At 41.3% G+C, this 16,143-nt stretch overlaps 1 protein-coding gene across 1 annotated transcript; it reads right to left on the reverse strand.

The window, feature by feature from the left end:
- Positions 1 to 903: 903 nt before the first annotated feature.
- Positions 904 to 10,835, reverse strand: chn1 (chimerin 1). The gene is made up of 7 exons (XM_061792910.1): positions 9,889 to 10,835; positions 8,291 to 8,375; positions 5,554 to 5,727; positions 4,977 to 5,054; positions 2,855 to 2,992; positions 2,512 to 2,617; positions 904 to 1,672 (listed from the first exon to the last, which is right to left on the reverse strand). The coding sequence occupies exons 1-7, from the start codon at positions 10,138 to 10,140 to the stop codon at positions 1,501 to 1,503; spliced, it is 1,005 nt and encodes a 334-aa protein (XP_061648894.1). The 5' UTR covers positions 10,141 to 10,835; the 3' UTR covers positions 904 to 1,500.
- Positions 10,836 to 16,143: the final 5,308 nt, after the last annotated feature.

A 16,143-nucleotide genomic window follows, 5' to 3' on the forward strand; every position in this document is an offset into this window, starting at 1 on the left:
TCGCAGGGCACATAGAAACTAACAACCATTCGCACTCACAGTCATGCCTACGGGCAATTTAGAGTCTCCAATTAATGCATGTTTTTGGGATGTGGGAGGAAACCGGAGTGCCCGGAGAAAACCCACGCAGGCACGGGGAGAACATGCAAACTCCACACAGGCGGGGACGGGGATTGAACCCCGCACCTCAGAACTGTGAGGCTGACGCTCTAACCAGTCGGCCACCGTGCCGCTCACATAAACCACATCTAAGATATTTTGTTTATTTCTATTATAATGTGAAGAAATTAGCTGTTTTCAATGAAAGCTGCATGTAATCACTTTTGTATGAGAAGTGATTACATGATATAACCAAAGAACAAGGTCAATAAATGCTTCATTGCTGTGCAATGAAAAACAAGCTCCAAATTGAGATTTCTTTTTATTTTTATAAAATCAAATTGAAAAAAAAGCTTTTCTTTGTGCTTTGCATGAAAAGATGACATTTTCATTGACAACTATGAATTTGTGATGTGATTAAACAGGACTTATATGACATCAGCATTTTTATTCTGATTGGTCGGTCAAAACAAAACTCAAACCAACGTCGACGAGCAAAATGTCTGTAGTGATCTGCACACGTTAATACATTTAATAATCAGCATCCTTGGTGAGTACGTTGCATTTTGGGGGGGGGGGTGGATTTCTTTGTAGATGTGCTGGTCATAGTTTTGTAGTTGGGGTTTGAAATACATCTTTCGTGACACCAGTCCTAGAACCTTTCTGACATATCCCGTACATTTTGGCAAATTCCAGGCTCAGTAGCTTTAAGTAATTTCAGTGATCATTGTGGGGTTTTCTTTGTTTTCTTTGTTCAAAAATTCTACTTATTTGTTTACACATTGAGACTCTACACTCACAGGGCAGTGTTTTATCAGTTTAATAAATTAAACTGGTCATGCACAAGTTGTGTACAAATGACAGTACAACATTAATTCACAAATAATGCACAAATAAGTCAGGCAAATGCACCAGTGTGTACACATTGACAGGGAAGTCTGAAAGGCTCATTCAACAACAAGGTAATAAAAAAATAAGACATTGTAAAAATCCCCCCCCCCCCAAAAACAAAAATCCGTAGCTTATTTTTAGTTGAATCTATACAAAATTTGAAGAAACGACTGCACGCTAGGCAGGTGGGAATGTGGACTACATCTATCACCACACAGACAAAAGCAATAAATCACAGCAAAACAATCTTTCCGCATGCTGAGATACGGCTACAAAGCACTGATGCATGCTGGTATGTCAGCTTTACATATAAATCCCCCGACAAAAATGGGGAGGCATAGAGTACAAAGTGTAAGGTTCATCATCTATACCTAGTGCATGGTATGAAGAGTCCATACAATACTAGGGGCATTTATATAAAAAAATGAATCAATTAATTCACATTTTTTTTCTTAACAAAAAGCAGGTTTGAGGGCTTGTCTGTCTGCAGCATCTTGTCTTGATGTGTGTTCAGAAGAGCGTGTCTACATTTTTAATGAGCACCTCCACCACCTGCCTCTGGTAGCGGATGTCATTGAGGGCGGTCATAGCGTCAAGATCCGGGGTGCGCATTAGAGTGGGCCCGAAAACAATGGCCAGGTTCTCGGCGTTCATCAGGTTGTATTTCTCATTTTGGGTCACCCTGAAATGTGAAAGTTAAAAAAAAAATAAAATAGTCACAAGGTTCTTTATCTTCACTGGCCATAGCATTAGGTACGCTAATAATAACACGAATAAGATCCAAACAGCAGCTGTATCAAAAATCCATCGATACGATCAAAAAAGTATTTATATAACAATACAGTGAACCCCTGTTTATTGCGGGGATATGTTCCAGACCCACCCACAATAGGTGAAAATCCACACTATACAAACCATATAAAAAATAGATTTATCACTCTCACATGCTTTAAAAACATTTAAACTTAAAAAGGCAGGACTTACAAACAACTCTCCTATTGAATCGAAGTATTAGATGGAGATCAAATATACTTTTGACCAATGATTCCAAACCAGGGTGCCATGGCACATAAGTGCTATTTATTAATTACAAATATATCTTTGTTCTTCTATCTATGCCAGTGACGTATAGTGACAGGCAGAACAATGAAAAGCTGGTCCATTGGATGGCAGACGGTACAATGAACCTGTGTATAGACCTGTCAGCATTCATATGACAGCGCAAGTCATGGTTTGCTGCAAGAACATTACCTTTTTGTTCAATTGAACGAGACTTTATTCCCCACTGAGTAAATACATTCGTAGGTAAATTGAGACAAGATCAGCATTATTTCAGCATTCATACTTTTTGTGACTATTTTGTTTGGTGGTGTGTCATGAGATTTTTCTCATGTAAAATGGCTGCCTCAGCTCAATAAATGTTGGGAAACACCGGTTTAGACAACAGATATTAAACTAGCAATGTGGTATTCAGTGAATTGTCATTATATTTAGGTTTTCCTTATTTCTCAAGCTGCTTACCTTTTTAAGTGCGCCATGAGATACTTGAGTGTTTCATTGTGTGACGAGGGCAGCATAGCCAACGCCTCTCCGAAAGCTTCAAGCTTCTTGTCCTGGTCCGTGAGTTCTGACACATGAACGATATAATGGTTAAGGTGGGCTCAACACATGGGAGCACATTCAGGAAATCAATGAAGCGCTTTCCTGAGAGGTGATGAAAGCAATTAGGCACTTAAAGGAAGAGTGCTAATGCATATTCCAGTAAACATAGCTGTCAGATATTATTTATTCGATTCATTTCTCCATACACTTCAGTGCTGAGTATGGAGTTTGGTGGTGGCACGTGGTTTCGTCTGAGACTCACTTGCGGCCTCGATGAACCTGGGGTACGCGTTGTACGCGATGACGGGGACAGGCAAATCCCGGAGGTAGAGCTTCAGAGCGCCCGTGATGATGTTGATGTCTTCGTACGCTTTCACTGAGATGTCCGTCTTCTCGCCAGCTATGGGAATGTGTGATGGAACAACGGGTGGATGGAACAAGGTCAGAGGCAAAGAAGGAAAGCGGGATGAGAAGCGAGCTCGTGGTCGCAGTTTTCACGTCAATGCCAGAATAAAGCGTTGGTCTCGATGCCGACGGTGTGTCCTTTCAAAGTGTATGCTACTGTATGTTTTCGTTGCCACTTTCCCTCAGTTGTGTGTGCTTTGGCGAGCAGGCCGTGGCCTACTTGTGCTGGCAGGCTGAACATCACAGCGCCGTGAAATGGAACGACACACTGTCATGGGTGATCTCCCACATGCCGATCTGGGAAAGTCCACTGCTCCAGTTAAAATTCACACCGCACTTGCTCGACTATACGGCCCAACACATCTGATTTTTAAAGATGAGCTCGGAGCATCACTACTACTATTTTTTTCACATGACTGGATTAGCATTACTGCGCCCTAATCATGCATTTTATTCTCCTTGATGCTGGCAAAACGAAGATGACAATGCTTTCCTTATGACATGTAGTGAGTGTACAGTATAAAATACAGCATGACTTTTGAAATATTTGTAATGTAAGTGGTATCATATCATACTTTAATCCACAGTGTGTCACAAAAAAAATAAAATTGACATCATTTTAGTTCAAACCCCCCCTCATTGCGGGGATACATTCCAGACCCATCTGCAATATGTGAAAATTTGCATCGGGAAATCATATAAGATCAAACATTTATAGTTTTACCCCCCTACACAGTTTAAACACATTGAAACTATTAAAAGACACTATTATTTTATGTATTTATTTATTATTTGAATCCATACAAAAAATGGAAGCATAAAATGTAAAATACTACAGATCGTACTGTCTGTGTACATGCACGTGTCTTTAAGAGATGGACCCAGGAGCGGGGGCAAGTCTGCGTGTGAGTATCTGGGCGAGAGCAGTGGTTGACAGCAGGTCCGGCGTGAGCGTGCTCATTGTGTTCATATGTTTTACTGTTATTGCAGCGTTCAATATTCCATCTGAAAAGTGAACGGGCGCAGCTGTCCTTTCCCACGTGTGAGGGCATTACAGTAAGTATACTGGGAAAAAAACATTCAAATCTGCTCTAAACCGCAGATGTCCACGATACAGCAGGGAATTCAGCGTGTTTGTGTTCCACAAAAAAAAAAGGGTTAAATAGCAGTGGTCTGAACAATGAATGGTGATACAGAGGTTGTAGATTTTAGCAAGAAAGGAATTATGGTGTATAAAATGTGATATAATTCTTGATCCTTGGGCTATTTTGACGAGTATGTCACAGAAATGCTACGACATCTAGGAACTGTTTTAAATGGGCAAAAAATGCACCATATGTCTCCTTTAGACTTAGTTTTTATACAATGTACATACCCCTCAAATTTGAGATCATTTGAGTGTGAATTGGCTATGTTAGAAGACTACAAAATGATGTCAATATTTTGGGCGACACGCTGTAGTGTGCCCATAGCCTGTATGCTGGTGTTGAGTAGAAGAAAGACAAGCCAAAAAAACTAACTCCTGTCTTTCAGATCCTTAACCATTCACAGTTTGGATGAGGAACCACATTTGGTAATATGAAGTATTTAAAAAAAAAGCTCTGCAAGCCTCACTATAAAACAAAAATGTTAAGCATTTTAAATGAAATATAAAATGAAATCTGATAATACCTATTAAATAGAAAATTCTTGTCAAAAAACATCTTGCACTCCCGTATTCTCCAACTGTCTCGCGTTCAAATATTATGAATTATATGAATACTGTAATGAGTATTATAAAAGTAGTTTGGAGCTGCTCCCCCTTCAGGGGCTTCGTGTCAACACTGCATGAGAGGGACACTGATGTCACTCCCGGAACGCCGCTAATCCTTTCAAATGTGTCACTTTCTAATTAATCTCAAGTGAAGGTCGTCACTCATCCAAGGATGTGCAACCATGCAAAGTCACTCAGTTTTTGGTGGACAAAAAGAAAAGCGAACCTTTGTCGAACGCCGTCTTGACTTCTTCCACGGAATCGCTGAATCCTGATATTCTGTACAGACCTTCGGACTTCAGTCCTGCGGGACAAGGAAGGCGCTTCAGAAAAATGTATTTCTACCACTGCGCATTTGGTAAATTTCATTTAAAATACAGATAGATGCATGCATACACACACAGGTTTATAATACATACATAAAAAATGTCCATGTCAGGCTAAAATAATGGGCAGATGTGAATTGTTTTCTGCTTCATTAAGTACCCTAATAAAGACACAGATCAAACTGAGCTCCAGATGTCAGTCAGGGGCAGACAATGAGGGAGCAATGAGCTCCTCTGGCATCATTTTAAGTGCAATACAATCAATTGAGGCGGCAGGAAACAGTGCAACACATTCCTCGTGATTAGCATAATTAGCTGACTCTCATCGGTCCGGGGTGAATTTTAGTGGCGTGACAAAGGAGAGAATCGATGGACTGTCTAAATGGTACGAATATTCTTATCATACATTGTTATAATGCCGACAGAAATAATCCAAAGGATTATTTAAATCTCCGAATCCATTCCAAGCACACTCACCTCTTGACTCAATCTCTCGTATGCACATGTCCACCACCATGGGTCGCGCTGTGTTGTGGGCACTCACCAAGGTGGTGAGGTCGCAGCTGTAAACTTTCCGGATGTGTCTCAGACTTGGCTTGCAGTTGTTGGGAACCAGAGGTAAACATTGTTTGTGGACGTTCACGCCGCAGTCTGCAACAGAGACATCGACAGGGCTTGAGAGGCGCTAAAACGCTCGCTTGCCCCTCGACATTGTCCTTTGTCAAGCTAAATAATAGATATTGTTGATGGAGTCTTTCAGTTCACCAGCCTTACTGAGCTTTTGTATTGATTCAAATTCCAACATGAAATAATTGCCGGCCCTTTTTATGCGTTTAGGCCAGCAAAACACAAACAAACAAACAAACAAAGGACTTACTGTGGTCTTCCCAATCAATGTGTACGCCCGGAATGTCAGGAAGCCCCGCCTCTCTCTGTCATGCACTTCCCTACAATCATTATTATACATTAAAGAGTCTACAGTTAGTAGTCCTAGATGGCTGGACGGATCTAGACCAGAGGTTCTCAAAGTGTGGTACGAATAGCACAAGTGGTGCGTGGGCTATATCTAATGGTATGTAAAAGAATGTTCAAACGGCATAATTTTACTCTGGCTTAACCTTTTTTTTTGTTTTAATCAAGCACAGTACATTTCTTAAGTGCAGTTCAGTTCAATTTCACTTTTAAGTACAATCATTTGCATTTATTCTTTTAGAAGTGTTTTCAGTTTTTATTTCACTTTTGTTTTGAGTTTTTAACTTTGTAATACATTTTAATTGAATCCAAATTTGTTACATTTTCCTATATTAAAGCACAGTATTAATGTTCGATCTGAACTGTGCAGGGTCCACCTTGTTGGGTGAACAGGGGACCAGTGGAGAACAGGCATCGTGAGAGACTCCACTCCTGCCTTCGTAACAGAGGCGGCCGCGCGCTGCGAATTAGAAAACGCTAAAAAGGATGTGGAGTGGAGGTGGTGCGCCGCCGCTGTTGAGCTCTGTTTTTTTTTTTTCAAAATCCGAGCTCATGCAGCAACAATGGCAGCGGAAGCAGCAATTCAGCCGCTGCAGGCTACACTAGACCTACTTTCGTAGACTAAAATGGAGCAGCTCCTCCAGCTCTTAGATCTTTTGAGTCCTCTCTAATTTCAGAGAGCTTTTCATCCACGTTTTTTTTTTTTTTAATTCCACCCACTCCCCAAATTTTTTTTCAATTTTTCTTTCCTAAAGTCTGCACCTTAAAGCATACTACCTAGTCCATGCAGAACCTGGAGACATTATTTAGATTAAGCTGGGTCCCAGGAGAAAAGGAAGCAACGTTTATATGCATTGGTGCAGAAATGTAATTACCTTAAGAGATGATTCTCTTAAGGGTATCTGACAGGCGGTAAAATAGAGGAGGCCTGTGCTGCCTGTGTCCATGTGTGCACATTAAAGGTCTCCAAGGGTCCCAGGTGGGGTGAGTGAGGGTGTGGTGGTCGTCCGAGGAACAGCAGCAGACACGGGATGCAATTTTACTGTGCTGTCAGCAGTTTTGGCTGGTTGCTATGGCGAGGAGGCTGGGGTTCACTCTGGAACGGTGATGTTTAATGGTGACTTCTATCTTCTATCACCAATTGACGTGTAGTTGTTTGGTGGGTGTGAGTTTGATAAATAATTCACATCTAATAAAATTAAAGGATGAGCTGTGAGACCGAGGTGATTGGTCGAAGCGGCTGCATTTTAATTTGTGCGGAAACGGAGCTGCTTCCCCTCGCTCTGAGCTCGGCACCTCATTAAAGAGACATGCCAGCTTTGTTTTCCTTCACGGGCATGATGAGATGAGGCTGTGGGGGTGGGGTGGAGTGGGGGGTGGTTTGGTGAGGGTGTCCGCAGATGAGCAAATGTGGCACAACGAGCACCAAGGAAAGGCTGGCTCCCTGGCGCTTGGCCAAAACAGTTGAGCTCATACAAAAGGGGGAAAGGGGGCGGTGGAGCACTTTTTTTGGTATGCAAATCCAAGCACCATGAGAGACTTTGGTGCCCTAGATTCTAGTACTGGTGCTGGATAGTGAAGGAATGGCAGCGCATGAGTCTCGAAAGCCTGACTGAAAAAATATGCGTCTTCAATTTGGTTGCTGTCAGCTTTCAAAATGGAAGCATTAACAATTAACGCCAAAGTGCCCGCTGACGGCGAGTGTATGTGTGACACACTTTGTTTCATCAATAAAACATCAAACCGACGTCGGATAAGGATGTAAATTCTAACAGCTCCAGCTCAACCGGAGCCTCATCAGGATTACAAAGTGGCAAACTTTTTTCACTTCAAAAATTCAAATTAAATTGCTGAGCATGTCAAAAATAATCCTACATGCAGATTAGGTTATGAAACAGCTATTGTTAACTAAAAACACTGGAATATGCAACAACATCAACAAAAAGGTAAAGATAAATCTGGTTGAAAACTATAAAGTTTTTGTTTTTCATTTAAAAGAAAGTCCCTTGTAAATGTTTTCAAATGAACTCATGCTCACAAACATTGTGCAATTGATGTTACATCATAACTATGAAGCCCTCGTTCCAGTCTAACACGCTAATCCAATGTTTTCACTGTTGGGATTGTAGATTAAAAGGGAAATAATCCAGCTCCAGATGTACTAAAAACCAAATAACCCATATTCAGCAATGCTCACTTTGTAATCAGTGAGGAGACACGCAAGTGATTTTAAAAATTGTACCTGCACACTTGACCCCCTGAGCCATCAGGCCCCACATGAAGCTGGCACAGTGCTCACACCAGTGAGGCCCGCGGAAGGTATGGACCTGCAGCACAGAGGAGGACAATGACCGATATTATAACAGTGATTACGATACACCGTGCAAATACAGAGTGCTCTCGACAGCCACTTTGTTTCATGTGTATCTCATTGCCTTCTTTGTCAGGAGTCTTGAATGGAAACTGCCTTGAAGCAATCGTTAAAATCATTGTTCTTTTACTATTCATTTTAATACAATCACTTCATTTAATTATTATCATCTGGAATCATACTATTATGATATTTCATTTAAAATATCATTATTATTTCTGTGTGCTGATTGGCCGTGAGAAATCAGTTCTGTTACTTTCCAGTGAGGAATGGAGAGTCAATTTCGAAGAAGTTACCAAATATGGTTCCTTGCTCAATAAAAGGCTACATAAAGCAGGCAAGGAGGACCCAACTGTGAATGAGGTTCAAACAGAATCTCGTGGTGACTGTAGTAATGAGTGTCAAGTCTTTTGTCATGGCGGCACAGTGGGGGGGGGGGGGGTTGACACTCCGCTCGTGCAAAGGAAAATTTGCTATGGAAACAGCCGAGTCCAACCAGGTAACAACAGCCAGCCAATCAGGAAAGCCCCTGAGAGCAAGAAGCGGCAGTTTGAGACTTCGTGTGAACAGACAGCCGCTTCAGCCGTCAAATGAACATCTCGAAAAAGTCGGAATAACCGTATCACCAGTCACCACACAACAACAAAGTGCATTTTTAAAACATCTGCTTTAAATCTATATACTGCAAGTTTGAAGTTGGCCCAGGCAAACAAATATTTGTACTGCCAGCTGCTTGCACTGCAGTTATTAATTTAGGAAATGTACATCATTTACAGCATCATCTCATCATTACATTACAAATAAACCACACAATTCCACTCATTAGATTCTAATGAGTGAAATTGTGTGGTTTATTTTATTGTTTTTGAAGGAAGAATATCGGATAAGCAGTAGAAAATGGACGGACGGACGGATGAATATCAGTAAGAAAAAAAAAAAAAAAAAGAATTGTCGACTCGTGAGGTTAGAAGGCTTGATCTGGGTATCCCTGGATGTGGTTTCTTGGTAATGGGCTTTTTAATGCAGGAACTCATTACATGTTAAAAAAGGAACATTTAGCAATAAATGGGAACAAAGAAGGAGGCAAGAGGGCAGTTCAAAGCCTTGCTGCTAACATTTCTCTTCCTGCTCTCTATTCCAAGCAGACCAAAACAGGACAGTTGAAACAACCGCACATAGACTTGAGCACTGTTTTCCCTACTCCATCAGCCTAATCTCTCCATCTGGCACTCAAATTAACGGCAGTGGTACACAGGGCACCCCGCAGATTTTCTTTTCATCGGAAAGACCAAAACAGTTGTGTTTTTAATCGCATCCCCTACTCAGCAACTCCCCCTCCCTCTCATCTCATTTCCCCACGGGGAAGCGTGAGAAGCTGCCCTTTGGCCACACATGATGAAATGAATCTACTGTTTATTTGAAAAGCAACACCAGCCCCCTTGAAGTTTACTTTTGAATTCCAGTCTCACCTTAAAGTTATGGACTTTCTCCGATATTGGCGTGCGGTCAGTTTCCTTCAGCGAGGCTCTACGGACAAGAGAAGTGAGCTGTGAATAGGCGAAGAGTTTAAGTGGCTGCCAGAAGGTGGCTGAAGGTTTCTCGGGCCCCATCCTCATCCCCAGAGTGGCTGCCAAAATCTCTTCCTGATTGGCCTCTTGTTTGGCCCTTTGCACCAGGGACTTGTCCTCCTTGTGAGCCTCATAGGGCTCTTTAGACGGCATCCTAGACTCGGCCGTCTCCCGGCAGCAAGAGACAGCACCAATGTCCAAACATGAAGAAGCAAATCCTTGCCAAACAACGTTATTGTCGATGAGGTGTGGATGAAATTACTCAAGAGTCCAAATAAGAAGAGTCCTGGTATCGCTGTCACAAAAAGAGTCCTGGTAATGCAGACACAGAGAGGACAAAGGTTTTAGACCAAAAAAGCCTTGGCTCGTCATGCGGCTCCCTCGGAACACGTATGCAGATGAGATGTGCGGCGGCGTTAATCCTCTCCTCCCTGTGCTGAGTTGATATTCTCCCTGGAACAGAGGTTGCACACTGTGTTTGGATGCTGTCAGGGCAGGCAGAGTGAGGGGGAGGAGTACGGGGGTGGATCCTGTAGTAGTCACGGCTGATTAAATGGATCCCACCAGCCAATAGCGGCATGCATTCGTCGGCTATGGTGACCGCCACCCCGCCCCCCTCCACGAGCCACGAGCTATCGCCATCAGATAACCGAGCAGAGGAGCTGGAGTGAGCTTGGGCCGGTAATGAGCAGTGAACGAGTCACACATCAGCACAGAGTGCTTCAACAGAAGTGGGCCATTATGAAGAAGATCTATTTTGAAAATTGCCTTGTCACAGAAACAGGGAATGAATGGATGGGCCTAATAGAATAAAAGGACAAATACAATAAAATATAGTATGACCTAAAGAGAAGAATATGTACTGTGCAGTGAAAAGGTATTTGCCCCCCCCCCCCCTTCCTGATTTTTTTTTTTGCATACTTCTCACATTTGAATGTTACAGATCTGACCTAGTGGTGAGCACATCTGTGTCAGTTCTGAGGATGGGGGTTTGAATCCGGGCTCTGGTCTTTCTGTGTGGAGTTTACATGTTCTCGCTGTGCTTGCGCAGGTTTTCTCCAGGTTCTCTGGCTTCCTCCCACATTCCAAAAACATCAGAATCAGAATCATCTTTATTTTCCAAGTATGTTAAAACACACAAGGAATTTGTCTCCGATAGTTGGAGCCGCTCGAATACGATAATAGACCGTCATTTTGACAAAAAATACTTTTGCGACATAAAAACACACTACGGAGAGTCACCGAGCAATGGGAGGCTACGGTGATGTGGTAATGCTGTCTTCAAACCAATTTTAATATCTCACAAAGACAACCCACGTAAATATAAATTGCACTTTCTAAGTAATAAGGAGAAAACATCTGGCCCAAGGTGGAAAAGCAATCTAATAATTGGTCATGTCACCCTTGGAAGCATAACAGAAATCAAGCAACTGCGATATCTGGTGGGGAGTCTTTCGCATCACTTTGGAGGAATTTTGTTCCACTCGTCGCAGAATCATATTGGATGGTTTTCAAGCATGAACTTCCCGTTTAAGGTCACACCACAGCATCTCAACTGGATTTCATTCTGGACTTTGCCAACTCCAAAACCTTCATTTTTATTGAATTCAACCATTCAGAGGTGGCGTTGCGAGTATGTTTCGGGTCACTGTAATTGTGGATCTCTTGACTCAACATATCTGGCGGTGATGAGGCCAGTGAACTTGAACTCAGCTTTCCAGAAACTGTGTTTAATTAGAGTTAATGATAATTATTATATAAAAAGAGGAGAGGGTGAGGGCTTATTCCTTTTTTTTTTACATAGGGCCAGAAACGTTTAGATCCCCCCCCCTTAAACATATATATAGAGTTTAAACAAACTGCATTTTGGATTTACTTGTTTGTCTTTGTGAGACAATAAAATTGGCTTGATAGGCCAAAGAGTTACGTGTGATAGATAGGCAAAAGGAAGTGTAGGGTACAAATACTTTTTCACCGTACTGTATATTTTTGAAACAAGCAGCAGCAACTTCAAGACAGTTAAGACACCAGTCACACCCTTACGATTAAGACTGAACACAAACATCTAAGACCCCATAGTGAAACAGTTTGTATTTTATCGAAGTTAATCAGACAAACATTTCCGAGAATGTTGATCAAGTCTAGAATCTAGCCATGTAGAGTGAGAACTAGTACATAGATTGTCCATTCTTCTGGATGAATGGACAAATATGTATACTCTCAACATCTTCCCAGAAGCTGTTACAGCTAGGAGAGAATTTTTTTTCCACATTCATTTTTTATAGGTGTCATGGCTAGATTTCCCAATACCTTTGTTCATACAGTATACTGTAGCAAGGGCAAGCTTACATATATTATGAGCTCACTTTAAAATCTGATACCACTACACAGCGTACTGTTAAAAAATGTATACCCAACATGTTCTGTTCTGTTTAGACATGCTGCATTTTGTCTCCTGTGCTACCTTGCAGTCCAACTGTTGTTTTCTCGAGATTTATTGTTACAATCCTGATCCAAATGCAAATTAGGTATCAAATATAGCATCACCATAGCAATGTGAGAGCAAATATGTGCAGCCTGCTTCTGTAATTCGCACTCCAAGTCAAATGTGATTATTCCCCCGTGTCGTGGAGTCTATTTCAGACAGTAAAGGTGCAATATTCACACTTACACATCTACTAGAACAGTACAGAGAAAGCCAGTGTGCCAACTCCCTTTGCTAGAGTCAGGGTAGGTGGAAAGGTATCAAAAAAATCAGAGGCAGAGGGGAGCTTTGAAGAGAAGTGTACTTATGTAGAATGACATCCCAATGTGTGATGTCTAACAGTAGCTGAATCATTACATGAAAGAAGTCAAACAGACGCTTCTGTAGCAAGCCTCCTGCTCAGAGCACGTCCTCGCTCAGTTGGGTATTTGAGTTGCAAACAGATAAAAGACAGCAAAAGCTTTTGTATGCACCAGTTCATCCTCTCAGTCCACAAACACTGTGGCTTCCGAGTGCGATTGTGTTGCCTGCTGTTAAGTGCAGAAGGCGTGTCCCACTCCCAGGATGTGGTTCACTTTGAACGCAGCTCGAATTGACGCTGATTGAGTTACTTGGCTCTCAAAATTGTCCAGAAATTACACTCCAGGAGGTGGACATATGAAGTACAGTATCCATTACAATGCCAAAATGCCCATCCATAGCCGGCCTTGTAGCAATCCTTTATACACAATATTTTACAACTACAGTACATTGAAAATGAACTATTTTGCAGCAACAACAGTCCCACAGCAAATCCTCATAGTGACAATCACCAAAATAATGGCATGGAAAATAGTGTCCACAAAATACTAAGCAAACACTGAAAATGCTATACAGTGGAACATCTAAGGCCAAACATTATTTTCAACAGCAAAAATGGAAATAATTGGTTCCAGGGTCACAACCGTCATCCACTGTACAGATCTTTTCTCAGTAACGTAACATTCTTTCTTATCCGTCAGATAACGAGGTTTGCTGAAACTATGGCGGAATAGCCACCTCCAGAAAATTTGAAAAAGCCCATCCCTTCATCCCTTGTTTGCCAACAACCGGCATTAGACTAGCAAACAGAATCAGAGCGAAGGTACCTCAGGCAGCTGAAAGGATTCAGAACCGACACCGAATTTGCATAATCCCGGCTCGACAGGTACTTTTAACACCTCTTATTATTCATTGTACATTCCAAAAAATAAAACTTCAAACCAATAACATTTAGTGTTATAGTAACACTCCAATACAAATAAGTCATGCTACCCACGTAGTAGCCATGGATAACGTCGGCTTGTTTACAGTGTTAATGCTAGCTCACTATTGCTAGCGCTGCTATTTTGTTGAAGCTGAGTTAAGTGTTCTCTGTGACTATGTATCATGACTACCCACTTTCATAATCGCATGCTGTTATGAATGGCCATGTTTAATAATTGTGCACGTTAGTGAGGGGCTAGCAGTTCAAACACTACAAACTCTTCTAACTAAACGACAAATGACTAAAGTGCAATGTGAAGATGATAAAGGTTCTTCCTTGCCACGTGTGTAAAAAGAAGTACCACAGTAAAAGGTAAAAAGAACAACACTGACATTGATAACAAGTGACGCCAATGTCATACTGCTTTGAATGAGAGTTTGCTTACATAACATCATTTATAACATAGCTCTACATTAATTTCATAAAACGGCTTGGTGAGGCTGATCCTTTTGGAATTCACCAAGCAAAAAAATCCACAAAAAGCCAACTAATAAAACCAAAACACACACCTATAATTCATCATTTGACTGTTCCTACTTTGATGCAAGAACTTTCCTTACTCTCTGCTACCCTCTTCTCTGACCTCAAGCCATTACGCATTTGGTGATATGATACATTCTGTAGTTGTTACATAAGGAAATGTTCCTCTAATGCAGTGCTGACCCAACACCGCTAACCATTAAGAGGGCGGTCACATTCTTTGCTCCGATGTGATTTTGATGTCCACAGCAGACATGCAGATAATCATGTGCTTCATCATTTAAAACTATAAGAATCCTAATCTGGAAATCCCACCTCACTGCAATAAACCCAACATGTACTTTTAGCGATGCACAACTCTTAACACTTGCTCAACTGAGCTCATCCTCGAGCAAAGCTGCAGATACCAAAGTTACGTCATGTTTTATGTAAGCAGAAAACATGAGTGAGAGATGGGACACTGTGATAAAGTCCAACTACAGAGGAACTAGGATGCCTTCACCCGCCAGTTTTGTATCGCCAACATCAAGCAAGCCAGACATATCTTCATAATTACTTTTAACGAGATGACTATGGTATAAAGTTTAAAATCAACATCATTTATTATTTACCGGTGTGGAAGAGCACAATCCCAGACAAAGAAACACTACTTAATGAGACTGTGAGAGATACCATATAGATTTAAGATGTCGCTCCAACAACCCCTTTTTTTCTGCTGGGTTTGCAAGAAAGCTGCAACAAATTAAACACAATTTCATCAGGAAAGATAAATTACCAGCATGTGGCTGGAACAGCCTGTGCTGTGACAGTGATGCATGGTGCTCTGCTATCATGATTTGCTATTCATAAGCGAGGTCAGACCATGGGTAAGACACACAGTGCTTGCAACACATAGATGAATGAAATAATGAAATATTGGGTGTTGCTATGACCGTGAGCTGCAGTTTAATTGTGGATTATTTCAACCACTATGACACAAGACTATTATCTGAATAAACATGCTGCGGCGGTTGAATTAGTGCCTCGTGTTTGTTTAGAACAATGACATCTTCAGAATGTATCGGATGTATGAAATACATCATGTAAATGTGCTGTCATTCAATGGATCTACTGATCCCATGTGGTAGTCCTGTGGTCCACTTACCTTTTTTTTATTATTTATTTTCATCACAAATTCAGCTAAGGCGGCAAAATGGAATCAAAGCTCACCATCCCAAACAAAATGGTCCAGGCCAGTTTTGTGTGGAGAAGTAATTTTGGTCTGCTCACAGATATCGACTGGGGGATCATGCAGGAAAAAACGGGAAATATATAGGCTGGTAAATGATAATTAAAATGTTTTATCTCATTGTGGCTGCACAAAGAGCTGTTTCCTCCAGTGATAGTCAGAACAAAAGCACTCAGACTGTGACGAATGGCTTTTTGTGTGCTGGTTATTCTGGCAAAAGGAAATGATCACAATCGCAGTTTAATTTTGGTATTCCCTGAATAATTTAGCCATCAAGTGTCAATCATTTAACTGAATGTAAGCTATCAGAAACCAAATAATTTAACCCATACGCTATTACTTTTTAAAAAGAGGTGGTTTGTTCCCGTAAACCAATTTTGCGTGGGTGAAATTGGTTTGACTTGTGATAAACTACTGGGGAGGCTACTTACATGGCAACTGATGTGAGTTGATCAAAATTGTAAAATATTAGTAGACAATATCATTGAACTGATTGACTATAGGCTGAATGTTTTTAGTTGTTGACCAAGCTTGGTAACTGTAGCTGTTTTTCTATTCTTTTACAAGTAGTCATGTCTCCTGTTATTGAACATCACGGTATTTTTGCGTAACTGTCTTGACCATGTGCTTCAAACCTTGAGGGTCATAGAAACAACAAGACCCTTACTAAGGCAACAG

The sequence above is a fragment of the Phyllopteryx taeniolatus genome, chromosome 12, assembly GCF_024500385.1.
Source record: "Phyllopteryx taeniolatus isolate TA_2022b chromosome 12, UOR_Ptae_1.2, whole genome shotgun sequence".
Classification (NCBI taxonomy): Eukaryota; Metazoa; Chordata; class Actinopteri; order Syngnathiformes; family Syngnathidae; genus Phyllopteryx; species Phyllopteryx taeniolatus.